We start from the raw sequence: 24,758 nt of genomic DNA, 5'->3' as shown, positions 1-24,758 counted from the left end.
AACAGCAAACTCCTTCAGTTTTATTTGTGTGAAAATGTCTTTATTTCACCCTCATTTTTTAAGAATCATTTTGCTGGAAAAGGTTGACAGTTATTGTCTCTTATTCTGTTGAAGATAGTATTTTTCACCTCTGGCTTTCATCATTGCTGTTGAGAAATCAGATACTAATCTAACAGTTACTTTGTGGGGAATCTGCTCTCTTGTTCCTTCTCTATACTTTAAACCCCCTTTTCTGTTGTTAAAAATAAATGAAACATATTCATTTTATATACTGTAACATTCCAATATCAGTAATCTTTGCAGGTTTGAATAGTTTATGGCAGCTTCTTTCTTTGTGTGTTTAGTGACTTTGTGCCCTCATGGTGCTTGGAGGTGTAGCTCTAGAAATGATTAGATTCCTAGGATTAAGCTACTTTCCCCAGAGGAGTTTATGTTTAGTTTGGCCAGGTTTCCAGGAGTGCTGTACTGACTTGGATCACCTTAACTTACATTTTTGTCTTGGAATTTTTGGGCCACTCACATGGTATACATTCTGCCCCCAAATCTGTGTGAATACAAACTTATTATTTAGAATTATAAGTGAGGATTCCCCCACCCCCACCCCGCTACAGCCAAACTAAGGATGAGGTGGGCTTCTACCCTCACCGTTTCCCTCTGCAGGGCCCTTTTTCTGTGTGAAGTTCACTCTGTGGGGGGAGTTACTCTTTGAGAAGCCAGGCTTTACGTGTATGGGGAATAGTTTTTCATGCCAACCTTCTCTACTCAACCCCAGATTTTGTCTCCTGCCCCTGTTTATGGCCTTGTAAGCCCTGGTTTCAGGCCACCAGGGGCTGGCTTCACAAATGCTGGCTCTAGCTGTCACCTGTGCCTTGGGAATCATTATTTAATATCTTCTCTCGCTTCTGAGGCTTTCCCTTCCTTTCCCACCAGTTCATTCAGACAACACAAATAAACAGGTGTGTGTGTGTGTGTGTGTGTGTGTGTGAGAAGCGTTGCATCCAGCGTTTATGGTTGCGCTGCATCAGGGGCGGTCTCTGTGATACTTAGTCCTCTGCGGTGCCAGGAATGGGAGCGTCCAATGTTTGTCTTCCTTTCTCCTTCCTTCTCTCTTTCTTTCTTTTGCATTTGGATAATCAATTGTCCCGGCACTATTTGTTGAATAGTGTGTCCTTTCCACACTGATTAATAATGTAAATTTTGTCACATCAGAATTTCACGTGTATTCAACTGGAAACATAAAGAGGGAACCACAGCAGGACGGCAGGAGGGGCGTGCTCGTGGTATAATTGGGCCCCATACCCCTGGGTGGGCGACCCACAAGCTGAAGATTTGTTGAGTCTCAGAGACCCTCCCACAGGAGTGAGAGCTCTAAGCCCCACGTCAGGCTCCCCAGCCTGGGGTTCTGGCATTGGGAGGAGTAGGAGACCCCGGGATATCTGGCTTTGAAGGCCAGTGGGGCTTAACCCCAGGAGCCCACAGAACTGGGGGAAACAGTTCGTTCTCTTGGGAAGCATACACAGAATCTTGCATCTACTAGGTCCAAGGGCAGAGTCAGTGATTTTGAAGTGGGAGGAAAGGGGACAGGGCACAGCCATTGGAGGAATTACATAGCAATTGAGGACAGGACAAGATGGCAGAAGATTTGACTTCCAGTTGACCTTGAGCCTCATGGTGCACCCACACATGCTGTGACAGTTCCCAGGCTGACCATGTAAGGTCAAAAAGTGGGTGGGGGCATTTCCTGGAAAACCTTGACCGTCCCCTAGAGTAGTTGGAATAATCATCCTGCTCATTAGTATACGAAATAACCAAGCCCACAAAACCTAACAACTCCGCACCTCGTGGATGCGCTCGCTCTCTCTCTCTTGCCTTCTGATGTGGCCCACATTCTGCCTATGGAGTGTGTATCTCCTAAGCTGTTTTCCCTTCTGAGTCAGAGTGTCCACACCCTGCCTATGGAGTGTGTGTGTCTCTAAATAAACCTGCCTTCACTTTGCCATGCTTTGCTCTTGAATTCTGTCCTGCACGAGGCAAGAACCTATTCTCGCCCAACAATTTCATAGGAACCTGGGTCAGAACTGTTTGCTTGTTTTAGAAGTCCTCCTGAGGATGTAGGGGGTGGCTGTGGCTTATGCTGAGGACATAAAAGCTGGTGATGGACATTCCCGGAGTGTTCATCCACATGAGCTCTCCTGGAGGCTGACATCTTGATTGTGTCATTGGCACCAAGACTTAGCCCCACCCAACAGCCTGTAGGCTTAAGGGCTGGGAAGCCTCAGGCCAAACAACTTACTGGGTGGGAACACAGCCCCACCCATCAGCAGACCTCCCGTTCCACAAACACCTCTAGACAGCGCCCTACCCACCAGAGGTCCAGGACCAAGCTTCACCCAGCAGTGGGCAGGCCCCAGCTCCTCCCGCCAGGAACCCTGCATAAGCCTCTAGTCCAGCCTCATCCACCAGGGGGCAAATATCAAAAGTAAGAAAATAACAACCCCAAAGCCTGTGGAAGGAATGCACAAACACAGGCCAGACTCTACACTGGGACGGGCTGGACCCTGGCCCTTGGGTGACAAGAGAGGAGTGTGCTGCTGGGACACATAGGACCTCTCCCAGAGGGCCAGTTCTCCAAGGTCAAGAAATGTAACTAACCTACCTAAAAATACAAATAGAAAGACAGACAATATGAGGCGGCAGAGGAATATCTCCCAGGCAAAGGCACAGGATAAAATCCCAGAAGAAGTAACTGATGAGGAGACAGGCAATTTATGTGAGAAAGAGTTTAAAGTAATGATGGCCAAGATGCTCAGAGAACTCAAGAGTACAGATGTACAGAGGGAAGTTCTTAGCAGAGTTGGAAAATATAAAGAACACCCAAACAGAGTTGAAGAATAAAATCACTGAAATGAATAACACTCTAGAAGGAACCAAGAATAGACTAAATGAGGCAAAAGAATGGATCAGCGGGCTAGAAGACAGATTAGTGGAAATCACTACTGCAGAACAGAAAAAAGAAAAAAGAATGAAAAGAAATGAGAATAGTTTAAGAGAACTCTGGGACAGCATGAAGCACCCTAATATTTGCATTATAGGGGTCCCAGAAAGAGAAGAGAGAGAGAAATGACTGGAGAAAATTTTTGAAGAGATAATAACCGAAAACTTCCCTAACTTCAGAAAGGAAACAGTCACTCAAATCAAGGAAGCTCAGAGAATTCCACACAGGATCAACCCAAAGAGGAACACACCAAGGCACATAGTAATCAAATTGACAAAAATTAAAGATAAAGAGAAAATACTAAAATTATCAAGAGAAAAGCAGCAAATAATATCCAAGGGAACTCCTATAAAGTTACCAGCTGAATTTTCAGCAGAAACTCTACAGGCCATAAGGGAGTGGCATGATATAAAGTGATGAAAGGGGAAAACTTACAACTGAGAATAGTCTATCCAGCAAGGCTCTTGTTCAGATTTGATGGAGAAATCAAAAGCCTCATAGATAAACAAAAGCAAAAAGAATTCAGCACCACCAAACCAGTTTTACATATGTTAAAGCTTTTAAAGAACTTCGCTAGTCATCAAACCATAAGAAAAAAGAACAAAAAGAAGAAAGAGGGAAAAAAGAACTACAACAGATTGCTTTAGCAATTTGGGGTCTTTCATGGTCCCATATAAATTTTAGAATTATTTGTTCTAGTTCTATGGAAAATGTCATATTTTGATAGGGGTTGCATGGACTATGAAGATTGCTTTGGTGATATGGTCATTTTAATAGTGTTGGTTCTTTCAATCCATGAGCACAAGATCTCTTTCCATTTCTTTGTATCATCTTCTGTTTCCTTCATCAGTGTTTTATAATTATCAGAGTATAGGTAACCTTCGTGGTTGAGTTTATTTTTAAGTATTTTGTTGTTTTTGATGCAATGGAAATGTTTATGCCAATGACAAAATTCTGATTTTTGAAGTGAGGAAAAAAATGAACGAAGAGCCACAAATGGCAAAATATCCTTTTTTGTGGGTGAGTTGTGTTCCATTGCATATATATATACTGCATCTTCTTTATCCATTCATCTATTGATGGGCACTTAGGATGCTTCCATATCTTGTCAATTATAAATAATGCTGCCATTAATAGCAGAGTGTATGTATCTTTTTGAAGTAATGTTTTTGTTTTTCTCACATATATACCCAGGAGTGGATATATGAGCCATATGGTGGTTTTATTTTTAGATTTTTGAGAAACTTCCATATTGTTCTCCATAGTGGCTGCACCAATTTACATTCCCACCAACAGTGTACAAGGGTTCCCTTTTCTCCACATCCTTGCCAACATTTGTTATTTGTGATCTTTTTGATAATAGCCATTCTGACAGGGTGAGATGATACCGCATTGTGATTTCAATTTGCATTTCCCTGACATTAGTGATGTTGAGCAACTTTACATGTTCCTATGGGCCGCCTGCATTTCCGCTTTTGGAAAAATGTCTATTCAGTTCTTCTGCCCATATTTTAAATGGGTTGGTTTTTGTTTGTTTGTTTTTTAATTGAAGTACAGTTGATTCAAAGTATTGTGTTAGCTTCCGGTGTGCAGCACGGATGGACTTGGAGGGCATTATGCTTAGTGAAATAAGTCAGACAAAGATAAATACTACTTCACTTACATGTGGAATCTGAAAAAATACAACTAGTGACTATAACAGAAAAGAAACACTCACAGATGTAGAGAAGGAACTAGTTAGTGGTTACCAGTGGGGAGAGGGGAGGGGGAGGGGCAGGATGGAGGTGGAGGATTAAGAGGTACAAACTGTCAGGTATAAAATAAGCTACAAGGATTTGTTGTACAACATGGGGAATAGAGCCCATATTTTATAATCACTATAAATGATGTATAATTTTTAAAAATCGTGAATCACTATATTATATCCCTATAACATATCATACATCAACTATACTTCAATTTTAAAAACATGACATTATAAAATATATACTTTTTTTTTAAAAACCCTCTACCTAAGAAGGAGGAGGGTATAGTTCAGTGATAGAGTGCTTGCATGCACGAGGTCCTAGGTTCAATCCCCAGCACCTCCATTAAGTAAATAAACAAACAAACAAACAAACAAACCTAATTACCTCTTTACCCCTCTGAAAAAAAATTTTTTTAATATAATATCCAAAGAAGGGCTGCTTCCCTGGCGCCCCTGGCGCCCCTGGCTTGAAGCCGCCACCTGAGGTGGCGCCTGCAGTGAGCCGCCCGGCCTGAGGGGGGCGCCTTCGTTGGCACAGGCGCGGGCGCTGGCCAAGAATTGGACACTCTGGGGGGCCGGTCTCTTGACTGTGAGAAGAAAGGGGATCTGTGCGCTTCTCACGCCTCGAGGTAGGGGAATGGCTGAGGGCGGCGGGCGGCTGTGGGCAGCGCCTGGCGGGATGGGCTGGGGCAGAGGTCGGGCCTGCCTTCAGGCAGGTGTGGGCGGCCCGGGGGCAGCTGCCGGGGCGGGACTGACGCCCAGAGGCCCGAGTCCAGCGCGGTCCGGTCCGCCCTGCGCCAGGTCTCTGAGGGCAGGGTGGGCAGGCGTGTCTCCTCCGCCGCCTCTCGTGGGCCTGCGGGCGGGCGCCCTGCCGAGGGCCAGGACACTTGAGGAGGAGGGGCCCATGAGAATGTATTAACTTTCTGTGAAGTCAGAAGAAACCAGTGAATCCTTAGGGTCGAAGAAAAGGTTTAGGTGTTTGGAAGAGGGGTGTTATTTTATTTTATTTATTTATTTATTTTGATGGAGGAACTGGGGATTGAACCCAGGACCTGGCGCATGCTAGCTAAGCATGGTCTCTACCACTGAGCTATGCCCCACCCTCCAAGAAGATCTTTTAATTGTTTTTCTTTTAAGTGAGGAAGGGGCCCATGAAAGCAAAAGTGCTTAGGATCCATGATTTTTTTTTTATTGGGGGAGGTAATTAGGTTTATTCATTTAGTATTTTTTTAAGGTTGTTTGAGGGGGTAATTAGGTTTATTTACTTATTTATTTTATTTTTTTAATGGAGGTACTGGGGATTGAACCCAAGACCTCATCCATGCTAAGCATGTGCTCTACCCCTGAGCTATAACCTCTACCCCAGGTTTACTCGTTTACTTTTATTTTTATAGGAGGTACTGGGGATTGAAATCTGACCCTCTTTCATGCTAACCATGCGCTCTATCACTTGAGCTGTCCCCTCCCCCCTAGGATCCATGAAATTTTTAACGTGGCCCTGTGAGAGGGTGAACCATTGAATCATTTATCATATGCAAAATGTCCTAAGGGCGATAAAAAGCATTGTATAGGCTCTGTTATAGGGGCATGTAAAGGGACCCTACCCTCTTCAGACCTAAAGTCTGATACCTAAAGCATGAGTAAGGTTAAGGAAGGGAATACTCTGCAAAGACTATCCGGGGTCAGGATCCACAGCAAAAGGCTGACAGCCTTTGCTGAGCTGAAAGGCAAGCCAGGGGCAGATGGGGTGGTGTAGGGAAGGGAATTGGCCAGGTAGGGCATGGCATGAGGCTGGACGTTTGGGAAGGAGACACGTGCAGAATTTTGGAGCCAAGGACTTCAGGTTTTGTTCCAAGTGTATTTAGAAGCCATTGAAGGGTTTTGGGTAAGGGAGTAACTATACCTTTTGGGGGTTCAAGGCCCAGATTTAACCAATTTACAGGAGGACACCAATAAATGAGCATTCTTGGCATAAGTGGAGAATCTAGGATCAGAAATAGTCAGATGCTGCTTAGTACTATGCATCAGATGCATTAACTGATCATGTTTGAGGGGATAAGGAAGAGGGTTGCTTCTTATCTCATTGAAAGAACAGTCTTGGAATTGCATGTAAGTGTGGGATCTAAAAATGACCATGCAAGCTGAAACCATTCAAAGTCATCTTAATAGTCAATGGGAACAATTACATCTGTTTTGGAATCTCTCAAAATTGTCAAAATGTTAAAAAAAAACTCTCTTACTGTCAGTTATAAGTGTACAGGGAAATGAAAAATGGTAGAACTAGTATCTGTTTAGTGCACTGTCATTGAAAATATTAGAAACTTGAGAAAGTGTTTTCTTTGTAAAAAAAAATTAATCAAGAATAGTTTGAGCAGCCCTTGTGCTTGCTTTCGTCTCATGGTGTAACTTGTAGAGCAAGTGTCTTTCTTACGCCTTTTACCAAATTGTTCTATTCCTTTCTAAAAGTCTGGATCAACTTCCAGCATTTTATCCTTTGCACTTTCAATTTTGTAAAATATCTCCCAGAGTTCCCTTAACATGAAGTGTTTTTGCCAGTGGCGCTTCTTCTGGGGCAGCTTTATACTTTGTGTCACAACCACTTTGCTCACTTGTGTTGCTAAGTTCACCTTTACTAAATTCCTCTTTTGCTCATCAAAAGTCTGTTAAACAGCGTTGCTGTCAGTGTTCTCACAGTCAGCTCTTTCTTCTGTGATTCCATCTAAAGTCAACTCTCACTTTCAGTGTTACCACTTACTGTTTCTTTGCTCCACGTTCATCTTTGCTGGCCAATTCCCTCTTTCAGTTATCTATTTTTGTAAGACGTCGGTGTGGTTTTATCACTAGGAAACTAGTGATCACTAGGAGGTAATTAAAACAAATATGCTCTGCCGTCTGTACAGAGACTGAGTAAGAGCTCTGCAGTGACCAGTCACCAGCAAACTTTGAAAGAGGTGACATGATTGATCACTGATCATGATGTGCATGTGTTATTTATGGAGCGACTGGTGGGCTGAAGAGCTGACTGTGGCTTGCACTTTTATGTAATTATGAGTAATATTCCTTGGTAACTGAAATTAGAACTGTGTTGATGGGGGAGTGATGTTAATTAACTGAACTATCATAACTGAAATTTGTATATCTTGGAAGCATGTAAAATTAGAACTGCCTGTACTCTAAAATGACAGAAGTTTCAGATGTGAGGGAAGATGGACAGGGAGAACAGAATCCCATTCTACATCAAATAAGGTCTCTGTCTGGCTACCTGTTTGTCTATGTGACTCTGTGTGTCAGCCTCAAACTCAGCATTACAATGATCTCACGCACTTAGTTTAAAAGTACAGTTAAAAGGTATTTATGATATGTGCTTTCTTGGTAAATATATATTACTCATTGATTTGGATTTCTGGTTCAAGATTACTTCCAATAGGTTAGCATATTCATTTACTTCTTTGCTCAGCTGTACACAGCACACAATTGGAGCTCAGTAAAAAACTGTTGAATGAACAAATGCTGAATTCCACTATCCAAAAACGGAAAGTTTGAAAGGAAATAACTTCACAGATTCATTTTGAGAAACACATCTATCTATGTACTCTTAGATCATTTTTAAAAATCCCAAGTTCCGAAGTGTTTCTGAAAATTATCTTGAATATCTTTCTTTCGGACCTAGGGGAGATCAAAGAAGCTTTTATTTTCCCTGAATTCTTTAGCTAAAAAACAATTGTGCAGAATCATTTCAGTTCCCAGAGGTGGGGTTGTGTTTTTTTTTTAATTTAAAAAATATATTCTTGTATGATTGTCCAGTGTTCTTTTTGAAATATTTTTATTGTTAAATATAACATATTAGAGAAAATTTCATAAACTATGAACACGTAGTTTAATAATTATAAAGTGAGTACCCATTGTAACCACAATAAAGATCAAGAAATAGAACATTGCTGACATCCCACAACCTCCCCTTTTGTCCTTTCTAATCATGCCCTCCTTGCTTTTCAGAGAAAATCACTACACTAATTTTTGTCATAATCATCCCCTTGCTCTTGAAAAATAGTTTTAGCATTATGTACACATCCCTAAACAATATAGTTGCTTATCTTTAAAATCTATGTAGATAGAATCATACTATATATTTCTTTGTGTCTTGCTGCTTTTATTCAATATTCTATTTCTTAGAGCCATCCACATTGCATGTAACTAGTCATTCATTTTCCTCGCTGTGTGAATACAGAATTTATCCATTCTAATGTTGATTGAAATTTGCATTGTTTGCAGTCTAGGGTAATTGTGAACAAGACTATTAATAAATAGTCTTTTTGCTGCTATGATCTGACTTTGTTCATGCATCCTAATACATGTCATTATTCACAGATTAATGATTGTGAACAAAAAGTCCAAAAGAATCTATAGATAAGTTATTATAACTAGTAAGACAGTGTAGCAATGTTGTTAAATACAAAATCATTATATAAAAATCAATTTTATTTCTATGCTTTAGCAACAAAACAAAAAATGAAATGTAAAAAGATGCCATTAAGCATTTAAAAAATAGCAGATCTCTAAAAATAAAATTTAGTGAAAGATAAGGAGAGCCTTGGGGAAAATTATAAAACTATATGTTCTTTTAGATTTTCTATATAAATATCATATCATCTGCACGACAGTTTCATTTCTTCTATTGTAACCCCTTTTGTTTTCTTTTTATTTCTTGCCTTATCGCTAACTGCACTACTGTGTAGATTAGAATTGACGATAGTGGGCTCTTGTCTTGGATGGAAAACTTTCAGCATCACCATTAAAAATGATATTTGCTCTAGACTTTTGTAAACATATTTGATCAGATTATATCTACCATCTCTTCCTAATATATTAAGATTGTTTCTTTATCAGGCATAAATGTTGAGTTTTTCTCCATTTTTGATCATATGATTTTTTAACGTGATGAATTACAGTGACGGTCTCTAAAGCCATGTCAACCTTATGTTCTTGAGATAAACCCAAGTTGGTCATGATGTGTTATTCTTTTTATAATATTGCTGTTTTTCAATTTGCTTATATTTTCTTTAGGATTTTTACATCTCAGTTCATAAATGAGGCTGTCCTATAATTTTTTATTGTAATACTTTTATCTGATTTTGGTATCAAAGGTTATGCTAAACTAGTAAAAATTAAATGAGTCTTGTGCCCTCTCCTATTTTCTGAAAGAATTTGTTGAAGATTGAAATTCTTGATCTTTGAGAGTAGCATGAAACTCATCAGTGGAATCAAGTAGCCCTACAGATACTTTTGGGGAACATATTTGACTACCAATTAAATGTTTTCAGTGGTTAGAGACTATTTAGGTATTTTAATCTTCTTTTTGATTTAGTATTGGTTAAATATCTTTTTTCTAGCAATTTGTCCATTTTATTAAACTTACTGGTATAAAGCTGTTCATTATGTCCTCTTGTAACCCTTTCCATGTTTGGGCGTCTGTAACGGTGTTCCCGTCTCACTGCTGATGCTTGTTCTGTGTTCCCATTTGTTCTCCTTTCCAAAATCTGAGCCCTGGGGATAAGTGTAAGTAGGCAGTAAACAAAGAAGGCAAGGGTGTCAGAGGTAGAGAAGACAGCATGAGCAAATGCACTGAAATGAATGGTATATTTGGTTTTGTTTCACTGAAAAGCTTGAAGTGAGGAATGGGTCTTGAATGGGTCCTGAAAGGGGAAAATGTGGTTATATTTTCATTTTTAAGAATTACTATGCACCATATATATGTAAATTTAAAAACGTGTGCAGTTATAAAAAAAGAAATGAGCTATCAAGCCATGAAAGACGTGGAAGAAACTTAAAAGACATATTAGTAAATGAAAGAAGCCAGTCTGAAAAGGCGACAAACTGTATGGTTTCAACCAAATGACATTCTGGGAAGGGGACAGCTACAGAAACAATAAAAAGATCATGGTTTCCAGGGATGTGGGGAGAGGGAGGGAGGGAGGGAGGAATAAATAAATGTAGCACAAGGGATTTTTAGGGCAATGAAATTATTCTGCATGATACTATAGTGGTGGCTATATGTCATTATGCATTTGTCAAAATCCATAGAATGTACAACATCAAGAGTGAACCCTAATGTAAATTATGGACTTCGGTTGATAATAATGTGCCCATGTTGGTTCATCGATTGTACCAAATATGCCACACTGATGAGGGATGTTGAGGCTAAGGGAGTATATATGTGTGGGTGGGGAGTGATACATGGGAACTCTGTATTTTCTGCTCAGTTCTGCTGTGAACCTGAAACTGCTCTAAAAAATAAAGTCTATTAATAAAAAAAAAAAAAAAAGAATTACTATGTCCCAAATAAACACTGTGCTAAGCTCTGATAAATACAGTTGACAAGACAGGTCCTCCATCCTTGGGAAGCTCACAGTACAGTGGCAGAGGCAGTCTTAGAAACAAATTACAATACAGTACAATAAATGCTAATAAAGATCAGATTCTATAAAGGCAGATAGCTTTCTTTGAGACTGAAGTTTGAGTTTTTGATTAGTTCCATTCAACATCTCTAAGCATTCTCAGCCTTACATTATAGGCAAACATCTAGGTCCCATGGGAGCTGTTGAGATGGGATAGCCTAGACTAAAAATAGACTTACCATGTGACCCAGTAATCCCGCTCCTGGGCATATATCTGGAAGGAACCCTACTTCAAAATGACACCTGCACCTCAGTATTCATAGCAGCACTATGTACAATAGCCAAGACATGGAAACAGCCTAAATGCCTATCAGCAGATGACCGGATAAAGAAGTTGTGGTATATTTATACAATGGAATACTATTCAGCCATTAAAAATGACAACATAATGCCATTTGCAGCAATATGGATGTCCCTGGAGAATGTCATTCTAAGTGAAGTAAGCCAAATATAGAAAGAAAAATACCATATGAGATCGCTTATATGTGCAACCTGAAAAAACAAAAGAAGACAAATGAACTTAAATATAAAACAGAAACAGACTCATAGATATAGAGACATACAGACTTGTGGTTGCCAGTGGGGAGGCGGGTGGGAAGGAATAGACTGGGAGTTTGAGATTTGTAGATACTGAAAGGTATATATAGAATAGATAAACAAGTTTATGCTGTATAGCATAGGGAAATATATTAAAGATCTTGTAGCTCACGGTGAAAAAGAATATGAAAATGAATATATGTATATTCATGTATGACAAAAATTGTGCTGTCCACCAGAAATTGACACAACATTGTAAACTGACTATAACTCAATAAAAAAAAAAGAAAGAAAAGTGGGGGGGGGGATGGAATAGCCTAGAGAAGCTTGCATTAGTACCTAGAGAAGCTTTCTAGACTTAGTCACCTAGACCTGTGTTCATTGTTTCAACAGAGTATATAATGTAATTCAGGTTTATGAAAGCCAGCGATTTCTCTTTTCTACCCTGTAGGTGTAGAGAATATCCAGGTGTGGCTACAATTCCACATCTGGTGGGCTGCCATGTATCATGGGCAAACTACTGGCAAAGGGCCCTCTCATTGCATGCAGATTTACCAGCAACCTCCAAGGCTTCTCATCGTGCACATCACTCTCCCATCCTGGGCTGACATCTGTTCCAACCTCTGTGAGGCTCTGCAGAACTTCTTCTCACTGGCCTGCAACTTGGTAGGCCCCAGCCGCATGTCCCTCTTCAGCTTATACATGGTACAAAATCAGCATGAGTGCATCCTCCCCTTTGTGTTGAGTATATCTGTATTTGTTCATATTCTCCTGAAAGCAGACGTGAGGTTTCTGGAGCAGCAGTTTCTTGAGAGATTTCTTACAGCAATAACTGTGCCCGTTCCCCATCTCCAATACCCCACAGGCACCACAATGAGAGCCTGATGTCATCCTATATATTGGGGGGGGATTACTGCAGAAGAGGAACCCCAAAATTACTAATACGGGAGTTTGAATCGGCCACATATTATCCCCTCCACTCCTGAGAGAGTGGAAGAAACCTTGGCATTTACAGTCTTTTGGAATGTAAGGAACTGACCTCTTCCGTCCCCCTTTGAAATGCAAACACAGGGAAATAAATCTCTTAAATTTCTTCAGAGGTCTCTGGCTATTCAATCACCCTTTAATTTCCAAGACTTGTCCTTTAACCCAGTTTGAGATTTTTTTTTCTCTCAGAAAGCCCTAACTGTGCAGCAACATTAAAATATTTTTTCTACAGTTGCACGCAGGACTCAAGTGAAACTCCTCGTAGGGTTTCAGAAAGCAAAGGCTGGGCCGGGGCCCAATGCTTTTGCAAAGCTCCCTCACATGTAGACAGCTGTTGCTTTTCTTCCTCAAACTAATGTAAATCATCACTCTCCCCCTTTACCACGTTCAGAGTCACAGAGATGGGAAAGACTTCAGAGGTCCTGGTACATCCTCTTCCTGAAGCAGCCTTGCTGCTGGGATAGTCAGAAAGGACTTACAGAGAGCCAGACCTTTGATTCCTACCTAGTGTGCACGTGACCTCCTCCCTCATAGTGTCCATGGAAGCTGTGCGGAGGCCTGGACTCCCCGCACCCCATCCAACATAACAAGGTATCTCTCACCCCCACCTCCTTTTTAAGGTAATGTCGGAGGAGGCAGAGTGGAGGCCATGTGGGGAGTGGCAGTGAGGTAGGCACCTTTTTACCTCCAAGGCAGGGTGATGTCAGTGAAGTTCTAGTGAAAAGCTAGGACTGTTAGGACTTTTTTCCTACTGGAAATCCTGGTGGTAATAAAGCTTCCCTACTCCCAGGGTGTCAATGGGCCCCATATGAAAAACTTGAACTTCCATCCCCACCCAGAAGTAACAGCGTACCCTCCCTCCTGGGATATAATCAGAAGTCAAATAGAGGCACACCCCGACCTGGGCATAATTATGTGGAAACCTTACTTCCCCCTCTGGCACAGTGTTAAACTAGGCCTGCTAAAGCGTAAGATTTAAACAAGATCCAGAGTCTTATAGCATAATACCCAAAATGTCTAGAATACAATTTAAAAAAAAACACTTATGATTATTAAGAACCAGGAAAATCTCAACTTGAATGAAAAGACAACACAGACACAGATGTTAGAATTACCTGAAAAGGATTTTGAAGCAGCCATCATAAAAATGCTCCAGCAAACAGTTATAAACATGCTTAGAACAAATGGAAAAATATAAGGTCTCATCAAAGAAATAGAAGTGTAAAGAAAAACAAAATAGAAATTTTAGAACTGAAAAATTAAAAACAAAAATCTTCCATGGATAGAATCAACTGCACAATGAAACTGACACCTTCTATAGTGGGCAACTTGGTGACAGTATCAAAATTTACACACCCTTTAACCTAGCAAGTCTGCTTTTAGAAATTTATCCTACAGATATGTTTTCATATGTGCAAAAATGATTTAAGGTTATTTGTTTCAGCATTGTTTGCAGTAGCAAAAGATTGGAAGTAACCTGCTATCAATCAAAAGGGAATTGGTTAAATAAACTTACGTTCCATCTCTTCATGGAATACTATGTAGCCATAAAAACCAATGCTTTTTATCTATTGAGTGAAATAATTGCCCAATATACTATGCAAAAAATCAAGAAGAGAGTATCATAATCTCTTCTATTTTGGTAAGAAGAAAGATAAAGTTTACTATTTATATTTTCTTTCACATAAAGAAATACCTCTGGAAAGATACCTAAGAAACTAGTAATATCGATTGCCTCTAGGAACCTACCAGTTAGCTGAAGAATTAGAATAGAAAGGTGACTTTTTCTACATAACATGTAACCTCTGAATTTTGAATTCTGAATGCTTGCTGAATAAGAGGAGAAAAAATCAGAATGAAAGTTTGAGCAGGGAGGGTATAGCTCAAGTGGTAGAGCACATGCTTAGCATGCACAGGGTCTTGGGTTCAATCCCCAGTACCCCCTCTAAAAATAAGTAAATAAACTGAATTACCTCCCCCCACCAAAAAAATAAATAAAAATAAATTTTTTTTAAAAAAATGAAATTTTGGAAGCTATAATACAGGTGAAAAGTAATCATTGATTTAACAGTCCCAAGAATGCTAAATCTCAAGTCAATACTGGGGAAACCCAAGGAAGAATGCAATTTAAACCACCTGGTTCTCAAAAGGCTTAGGATTGGCAAAATCAACTTGTAGAGGTAAGAATGAAGGACGAGCTAAAAGTAGAATGATGTTGAACTTCTGTTTAAAAAGAAACTTGACCTCTAGATCTCTCTTTTCTACTCCAAAAGCAACAGACTTATTCATCACCTTAGATGGAATATCTGAATATGCCCCATACCAATGGACCCCTAGAAATTTCACTGAAGTAGAAGGCTCCTGAATTTTAGTCCAGTTGGTTTCCTACCCTCTGGCATGCAAATGTCTTGCCAGTAAGTCTAAAGTAGTTGCTAAAGTAGTTTGCTCACTAGGTCCAATCACCATGTCATTAATGTAATAGACCAGTGTGATAGCGTATGGAAGGGAGCGGCAATCAAACTCCCTGTGAACTGAATTATGGAGAACTGATATGCCCCTGAGGTAGGACAGTGAGGGTGTATTGCTGGCCTTGAAGCTGAAAGCAAACTGCTTCTGTGGGGTGTTATAGACAGGAATGGAGAAGCATTTTCCAGATCCACAACTGCATACCAGGTACTGGGAGATGTGTTAATTTGCTCAAGCAATGAAGCCACATCTGGTACAGCAACTGCAGTTGGAGTCACCACCTAGTGTAATAATCCACTGTCAGTCTCCAAGATCCTTCTGTCTTCTGCACAGGCCAGATAGGTGAGTTAAAGGGGGGTGTGGTAGAAATCACCACACCTGCATCTCTCAAGTCCTTGATGGTGGTACTGATTTCTGCAATTCCTCCAGGAAGGCACTCTTACTTTTATTATTTTCCCAAGTGGAGGCAGTTCTAGGAGCTTCCACTTGGCCTTTCCCACCGTAATTGCCCTCACTCCACGGGTCAGGAAACCAGTGTGGGGATTCTGCTAGCTGTTAGGTATGTCTATTCCAATTTTGCATTCTAAAACTGAGGAAATGGCCACAGGGTGCATTTGGGGAACAACTGGACCTGATCTAAACCTTCGTTGATTAGATCAGGGGTCTAAATCTGACCTCCATTAGCCCCCTACCCTGACTAGTGGGCAATAATGTTTGGGATCTCCTGGAATTAGTGTCAGTTCAGAGCCAGTGTCCCATAGACCCTGCAAGGTCTGATCATTCCCTTTTCCTCGATATATAGTTACCCTGGTAAAAGGCTGTAGGTCCCTTTGGGAAAGGCTGGGAGAAAGACTAACAGCGTAAATTTTTGGTAATGTACTGGGGTCCTTCCCCAAGGGAGCCCCACATCCCCTTCATTCAAGGTTTTCTGGGTCTGTAAGTTGGCTGAAGTCTGGGTACTGATTTAGGTCAACCAGAGCTTTCTAAAAAGGGGAACTAATTAAACAAATATTAGATCTCACTTTTTCCTCCGTTTCTCTTAACATGTTTATTTGTATTTTCTGTATCTTTGGCTCTCTGGGCTGTGTTCTATGGTACTTTTTTAGTTTTATTCCCCAGTTCAGTAGTTGTCTTTTTAGTGGTGTTTAATCTATCAGTTAACCCATTGAAGTTTTTTTAATTGCTATATTTTAATTTCTAGAAATTCTCTTTGATCATTTTCAAATCTTTCTGGTCCTTTTTTGATAGCTTTTTAATTCTTTGTTCATGGTTTTGATACCCTCTTTTATTTCTTTAAACATCTTAAAGATATATATATGTAATATACATATGTTATTCAAATAATGTCAGAAATTTTAACTCGACACTTATTCAAAATACATATATGCTTAGGAAATGTAACATTGATCTAGAGTCTAATTAAATCAGATTACTTACTGAAAGCAAGTTTTTGTGGAGGAGGGTGAGGAGAACCAGGAGGTTTACATGTTGTTTCCTTGACCTGACTGCAGACTAAGCCAAGCATCTCTTCTTTACTGGAGTGACTGATCCTGAGGAGTAGATTAGGTTGGACCTTATCAGTTCTAAAATGATTAACCATTTCTGGCAAAACATCACTCTTGAATAGAGAAGCTCCCAGTGCCTAGACTGACTAAGAAATGAAGATAATGTTTAAGAGCAATGCTGCTAGGGCTCCAATTTGCCTAAACTACCCCAAAGTAAAATTAAGCAGTCACAACTAAATGGAGTGGGGGAGGGTATAGCTCAGTGGTAGAGTGCATGCCTAACATACGTAAGGCCCTGGGTTCAATCCCCAGTACCTCTATCAAAGATAAATAAATAAGACCTAATTACCCCCCCAAAAAATACAAAAAAAAATTTTAATTGTGTTCAAAAATGTCCCTCTCTAACTTCTGTAATATTCCTTGTTCTTAAGTTTACATTGTCTGATATTAATATAGTGACTCCAGCTTGCTTTTTGTTTGTATTTGCACAGGATATATTTCCCTATTCTTCCACTTTTAACCTGTGTCTTTAAATTAAAAATGAGTTATCCAATTTGAAAAAACAAAAACTAACAGTCACAACTGAACGTTCTTTTGGGTGAGTAAATATGTAAAACACGTTCTTTCCTTTTTCTAGTAACTCCACATAATCAAAGCCTTTGACTGCAAATTTTCCTTCCTCTGGTCTAGTGCCTAAAACATAATAGGCATTCTGTAGATCTTGGTCAAATAAACAGATTTTCAGGGAGGCAAAAGTACTCCTGAGGAGTAATTGATCATGAAGTTAGACAGTTAATCTGAAACCTAGGTCACTAAAGATTTGCATCTTTGGTTGGTATTTTCTCTGCAGCAAGTGAAAGGGAACTTTGCGAGGCTGCAGGCCTGCATCTCAGAACTCCGCTTATTGCAAAGAGAAGGTTGTTTCAGACCACAAGGCATTTCTCTGCAGCTGGCAGTAGAGGATGGGCTCCAGCAGCTCAAACAGTACAGCAGACACGTGACCACGGGTGCAGCTCTGACCTACACTTCCCTGGAGGTAAGAGATGCTGCCCTCAGGACTCTAAGCCGTCTTCCCATCAGTCCATCTGGATCCTTCATTGTTAGTCATCCTTATCCTGTTCTCTGTTTGATACACATTGAAGGTCATGACAGATACTCCATTGGGTGCATGACTGACTCTGAGTTCTGATAACATCAGGCATCAAACAAATGAGTTTAAAGAATTATGCTTTCATTTGCATCCTTCTTCATCAATTAGAAGTGTCTAAGTACAAAAGAGAATTGCTTATATTTAATACTTGCCTTCCGGAGTTTCGAGTTCAACCTGGATCCTGGTTGAGCAAGGAGAGAAATCTACATGGAGGCACCACCGTGAGAAAACAGCATATAGGATCTCTGATACTTAGTGAGTGGAATTTAAGGACTCTATTTCCTTTGTTTCCTAGTGAAATCAAAGCACTTTAAGCAGGAGAAATACTGCAAGTGATTCATTCAACCCTAAAAATACTAAAATACACTGATGGCCTCTCACTGGTAACTTTCTGGGGTAGGCTCAGCCTGTTTGGAAGGGTCCTGTGATGATCTGCCCACCAGACCTCTCCCACCAGAATCTGTCAAATGAAATTTGATTTGCAAGTTACGATTAAATCCTCTTCTTTGCCGTAAAGACAATAGCCACTACCACAGATTTCTGCAGGGTTTCTGTCCTTCACTCTGTACATCAGGAAAAGTAGCCATGTGATTCTTTGATTTATTTCCAGATTACTGTTCTGACTTCACAGCCTGGAAAAGAGGTGGTCAAACAATTGGAGGAAGGACTGAAAGATACAGACCTAGTCAGGGTCAGGAGGCTTCAGGTGGTTGAGATCACAAAGGGAGTCCTTGGCTGTATGGACTCAGCATCCCCTGTTGAAGAGCCCAGCAGCGATGGTAAGAATTAAAGGAAAAGGTAAAAAGAATGGCAGAGGTTTTAATGAGCAGTCTTTTACAGGTTAGGAAGATTATTTTCCATGGCATTTTTATGTCATGAAATGAAATGAAGCCAACATACTTCACTGTGGTTCAGACAGGTGTTTCTAGGTGTGAAGTGTTGAATTTTTTAATCATATTTTTAATTTCAGAAACAATGTATGTTCATGTAATATTATAGATATAAAAAAGTAAAAATTCCTTCCTCCTCTAATCACTTTTTTTTATTTAAATATAGTCAGTTGACAATGTTGTGTCAATTTCTGGTGGACAGCACAATGCTTCAGTCATACATGAATACACATGTATTCATTTTCATATTCTTTTTTACCTTAAGCTACTACAAGATATTGAATATAGTTCCCTGTGCTATAGAGTATAAACTTGTTTATCTATTTTATGTATACCAGTCAGTGTCTGCAAATCTCGAACTCCCAATTTATCCCCTCCCACTCCCTTCTCCCCTGGTAACCATAATTTTGTTTTCTATCTCTGTGAGTCTGTTTGTGTTTTATATATAAGTTCATCTGTGTTTTTTTAATCGCTTTTAAGATATTGGGGTATCCCTCTTAATGTCCCATTAGACAGAGAGACAGATTGAGAGAGCGATAAAGAGATAGAAGTATTTTAACAAGATCATGACATACATAATATTCTATAATCCTCTTTGTATGTTGGACAGCTGTCTGTGTTAGTATCTATAGACCTGTCTCATTTTCTGCTGGCTGCATGATCTTTTTTACTGTGTGGTTGGACCAGTTTCTTTATTTAATTGCTTATTGATGAACAGTTTGGTTTATTACATTTTCTAGTAAAACCAATGCTGTATGAACAGACTTCTCTGTAGGGCTGTCTTCACGGGCTTATGACCAGTGCAGTCACACAGGGCCTTGTATTCAGAAAGGCCCTATACTTAGGATTGAATGCTCTTTGGTTACTTTCTCGGAGTTCTTAATAATTTTATCTTTGAATTTGTGTTTTGTAAGTGAAGTTTGATGGAACAATGGAGCATGTGCCAGAGGATTATAGATTTGGTTTACATATGCCCCACCTCCTGTATCTTCCCCACTTCCTCAGAATAGGTTCTCAATCACCAGCTTCCCGGCCCTGAGGTCCCAAGCCTGCCTACCCCCACCCAGTGATCACTGGCACCCATGTCCCTTCCAATAAATCCTACGTAAGTCATCAATAATCCTATACCTTCTAGAAGAGAAAATACTCAAACTGAGTCTTGAAGAACAAATAGGAACTAACCAACTGGAAGAAGAGGAAAAGGGCACTCAAAAAGGAGACCCAGAGGCATGAGAAAGCCAGATAAATCAACTTTCAGAGACATGCCCATGGTTCCCTATGACAGGAGTCTAGCAGCAAAAGTGAGGCTATAAAGGCAGGCAAGGGTTAGATCAAGAAAGGCCATCTATGCCCTAGTTCTAAGACATTTGGGTTGCATTCTAAAGCAATGGGAATTTATGAAAAGATTTTCATCACGAAGTCAAGTAGACATTCCCAAATTATGGAGTTTTAAAGGTTTCTTATCACTTAGATGTGACATCTAAAAGAAATGATACAAATGAACTTATTTACAAAACAGAAATAGACTCAGACATAGAAAACAAACTTACAGTCACCAACGGAGAAAAGGGAGAGGGGTAAATTTGGAATTTGGGATTAACAGATACACACTACTATATATAAAATAGACAAACTGTATAGCACAGGGAACTATATTCAATGTCTTGTAATAACCTATAATGGAAAAGAATCTGAAAAAGAATACATATGCATAACTGAATCACTTTGCTGCACACCTGAAATGTGAATCAACTATACTTCAATTTTTTTAAACTTTTTAAATAAACTCCTTAAAAATGTAATCAATAAAATAAAGGTTTTAATTTGTCCAACATTCAAGTTACAGATCACTCTCCAGCAGTTCCTTCTGGCCACATTGGCCTTCTCCAAGGTTCTGTACACGTGGAGGTGCCCACTATTCTTATACTATTGAAAACCTCACTCTTCCCTTCACCCCCTAATGATGTCAGGGGTTGGTAACCAACAATGTATTTCCCATCAGATTCTGACATGTGGATTGTTCCAGCATCATGGACCACTGACATTTTTCTGATGGGGGGGAGGGTCACCAGCCTTGCTGTTTGGTGTATGAGCTCTGTCACCTACTACATACACACTGCTTTCCTCAAATCAGTCTCCTCACTGACTATCCTTTTGTCTCTGTTCCTCCACTTGTACTCTTTTCCCCTGAATTCCCTCTTCTTTCCTTTGAATTCCTTCCGCTATCCTCTTCCAGCCAAACCCTCCCCATCCTTTAAGCCCTAATTCAGGTTTGTGACTACTGTATTGATTTTCCTCTCCTTAGAACAACCACATCGCTTGTGATCTGCACTGCACAATTTAGTGCTTAATTATATACCATATAGAATTGTTCACCATTGCTTTACTGTGTAATCATTTTGTCTTCTCACCTAAACTGTAAGCTACTTGATATCTTTTCTATCTGCATTGAACATTAGGCATTAAGCCCTGGGATTACGAATTTGTCTTACTCACTTCTGTGTCCCACTGTATCCTAGATTTTCAATAGATATCTGTTGAATGAATTGATGACAGTGATACCTGTAGAGTCTGTTCCTGATCTGTCCAGCATCCCCTTTCTCTAGTAACACCTCTACTTTCCTGGTCCCAGCATGGTCCATAACCCAGGTGAAGCAGTCATAGCTCTCCAGGCCACCAATCAGAGTCCTTCCCAGTGGGTTCTCAAACTGAATCTGTGAGAGAGAGGCTCTTTTTATTTCTCTTTGGCCATGGATAAATCTGGCTGGACTATGTCCTTTTCTCCCTTCAGTGACTGTACCCAGAAAGTACTGTATCTTTAATGGCACAGAGCTCAGAGTACTTTGAGGGTACCTGCTGTCTTTATTTAAAATACTCAGAGGCTAGCACTGTTTATTATTGTATTATTTATTTTTATCTTGGTGGGGGGTTGTAATTAGATTTATTTATTTTTAGAGGAGGTACTGGGGATTGAACCCAGGACCTCGTGTATGCATGTGCTCTACCACTAGAGCTATACCCTTCCCCTCTGAGGCTAGCACTGTTTAGAAGAGCTTTACAATGCAGGAAACCAGCTTTCTATCTTGTGTCCCTGCTAATGATTCTTCCAGGAACTTCCTGTTTGCTTATAAATAATACATTATCCCATAAGTTGCTTGTAGTTCCTCTTTGTGGGTAAAGTGTGTGTATGGTTCATAGTTTGAAATCTTCCCAATTTGCCTCTGCTTTCCTCATGGTTAATTCCTTTATTCCATTAATGTTTTACTTTATCTGGTGTCCTTATCAAGAGATTAGCAAGAGCAACTTTTCTCATTCTCAGAAGGTTGAGGGCTCTGGAAGTTGGTTGCCTGAGCCTAAATCCCATTTCTATTACTTCCTACCTGTGTCATTTCAGAGAAGGTACTTAGCCTGTCTAAGCCATCTAAGCCTTAGTGATTAATTCCTGCCCCATGCAGTAGTTGTGGGGATTAAATGAGATCATGTATGTTAATTACTTAGTGTATAATAAATGCTTAGTGAAAGTTAGCTATCCTTAGTATTGATTTTTTTTTAATTTTTGTGTATGGATGGCTTAATATTTCTGAGATTTGTCATTAATGGCCAGGCCCCAAGTGGACTGTGAGTCACCTGAGGATAAGACTTTTACATCTTTGTGTCACCAGGATATATCATTCTGCTTGGCACATAGTAGATTCTTGAAAGAGTAAATAAATGAATGATTGGAAAAAATCAAATGATTTGTGAGAGATGGTGGTCACTCTCTCTAACATCAACTCAGATAGTTAGGGACATATCTCAAACACCTATAGCTTCCCTTCGTAGCCCATGGATATCATGAATTGATTCAAACACTTCTTGAATCTATTTTTAACTTTTTAACTATGGTGAGATGATCATCAATTAAATAAAAATTGTCTACATGCCACTTTTCAAAGAAAGAAACAGATTACAAGGAAATGTTGATATTACAGATCAGTTTAAAAAGGAATTATGAGAATATGTCCAGCTGGTCTAAATTCTGCCTTCTTTCGTTCAGCCCTGCACAGTGAGAACTAGTTATAAAGATGACTCGGAGACTGCAAGATCCAGAATTGCTGAAGAAAAAGTGAACTTAAAAATTAAGAAGGTAGACTTATCTTTTAGAAAGTTCTTGAACAAGGTCTAAAATGAAAGGATTAACTTTGTTTTTCAATTTTTTAATTGAAGTATAGTCAGTTACAGTGTGTCAATTTCTAGTGTACAGCGTAACATCCCAGTCATACACATATATACATACATTTGTTTTCATATTCTTTTTTCATTAAAGGTTATTACAAGATATTGAATATAGTTCCCTGTGCTCTACAGAAGAAATTTGTTTTTTATCTATTTTTATATATAGTGGCTAACATTTGCAAATCTCAAACTCCCAAGTTTATCCCTTCCCACCCTCTTTCCCCCAGTAGCAAAAAGGTTGTTTACTAAGTCTGCCAAGTCTGTTTCTGTTCTGTAGATGAGTTCATTAGTGTCCTCTTTTTTTCTTTTTCTTTTTTTTCAGATTCCACACATGAATATCATATGATATTTTTCTTTCTCTTTCTGGCTTACTTCACATAGAATGATGATCTCCAGGTCCATCCATGTTGCTGCAAATGGCATTATTTTATTCTTTTTTATTTCTGAGTAGTACTCCATTGTGTAAATATACCGCAACTTCTTTATCCGATCAATCCTAGATGGTTTTACAGTCAAATTCTGTCAAACTTTCAAGGAACAGATCATGCCAGTCTTATACAAACTCTTCTAGACGTTAAAAAAGAAAAAAAAGAGAAAAAGAAAAAAGAAAACAACCCCCTCAAGTCATGGTAGAAAACCAGGCAAAAACAATGTAAGGAAAGAAAATGGCAGGCCTGTCCACTCATGAAAATAGATAAAACAATCTAAAATAATCTAGTCATATATAAAAAGAGAATACAGAATTGACCAAATTGGATTTACCTCAGGAATGCAAGGTGATTTTTGCATTAGAAATATATAAACTTAACCATGGAGGTGAAAAAAAAGCCCATACTCTGAAAACTATGAGAAAATATGAGGGAAATTAAGGATGATACAAATAAATGGAAAGATACCCTGTGTTCATGGATTGGAAGAATTAATATTGTTAAAATGTCCCTACTATCCAAAGCAATCTACAGATTTAATGCAACCCCTAAAAGTACCCATGACATTTTTCACAGAACTAGAACAAATAATTTTAAAATTTGTATGGAACTACAAAGACCCTAAATGGCCAAGGCAATCTTGAGAAAAAAGAAAAAAGCTTCAGGTATCTTGCTCCCTAACTTCGGACTATATTATGAAGGTACAGTAATTTAAAAAAAAAAAGTATGGTACTGGCACAAAAACAGATACATAAATCAGTGGAACAGAATAGAGAACCCAGAAATAAACCTATGCACTTAAAGTCAATTAATCTATGATAAAGGAAACAAAAATACACAATGGAGAAAAGACAGTCTCTTCAATAGTGGTGTTGGGAAAACAGCACAGCCATGTATAAAAGAATGAAATTAAAACATTTTTCTCACACTGTATACAAAAATAAACTCAAAATGGATTAACAACTTAATTGTAAGACCAAAAGCCATAAAACTCCTAGAAGAAAATAGAGACAGAACACCTTTTGACATAAATCATAGCAACATTTTTTTTAGATCTGTCTCCTAAGGCAATGAAAACAAAAGCAAAAATAAACAAACAAGACTTAATTAAACTTAAAAGCTATTGCACAGTGAAAGAAATCATCAGCAAAACAAAAAGACAACCTACTGAATGGGAGAAGATATTTGCAAATGATATGTCTAATAAGGGATCATTATCCAAAATATATAAAGGGCTCACACAACTCAATATCAAAAAAACAAATAATTCTATTAAAAAAGTGGACAGACGACCTGAGTAGACATTTTCCCAAAGAAGACATACAGATGGCCAACAGGCACATAAAAAGATGTTTAACATCACTAATCATCAGGGAAATGCAA

General features: G+C 39.2%; 1 protein-coding gene across 1 annotated transcript; it reads left to right on the top strand.

Moving 5' to 3' along the window:
* Positions 1–5,315: 5,315 nt before the first annotated feature.
* Positions 5,316–18,706, top strand: LOC135322967 (meiosis 1 arrest protein-like). The gene is made up of 4 exons (XM_064494224.1): positions 5,316–5,371; positions 12,186–12,479; positions 17,547–17,728; positions 18,453–18,706. The coding sequence occupies exons 2-4, from the start codon at positions 12,236–12,238 to the stop codon at positions 18,630–18,632; spliced, it is 606 nt and encodes a 201-aa protein (XP_064350294.1). The 5' UTR covers positions 5,316–5,371; positions 12,186–12,235; the 3' UTR covers positions 18,633–18,706.
* Positions 18,707–24,758: the final 6,052 nt, after the last annotated feature.

This window comes from Camelus dromedarius, chromosome 15 (genome assembly GCF_036321535.1).
Source record: "Camelus dromedarius isolate mCamDro1 chromosome 15, mCamDro1.pat, whole genome shotgun sequence".
Taxonomy (NCBI): Eukaryota; Metazoa; Chordata; class Mammalia; order Artiodactyla; family Camelidae; genus Camelus; species Camelus dromedarius.
The sequence above is the reverse complement of the archived record's forward strand: the minus strand, read 5'-3'. Positions and strand labels throughout refer to the sequence as shown.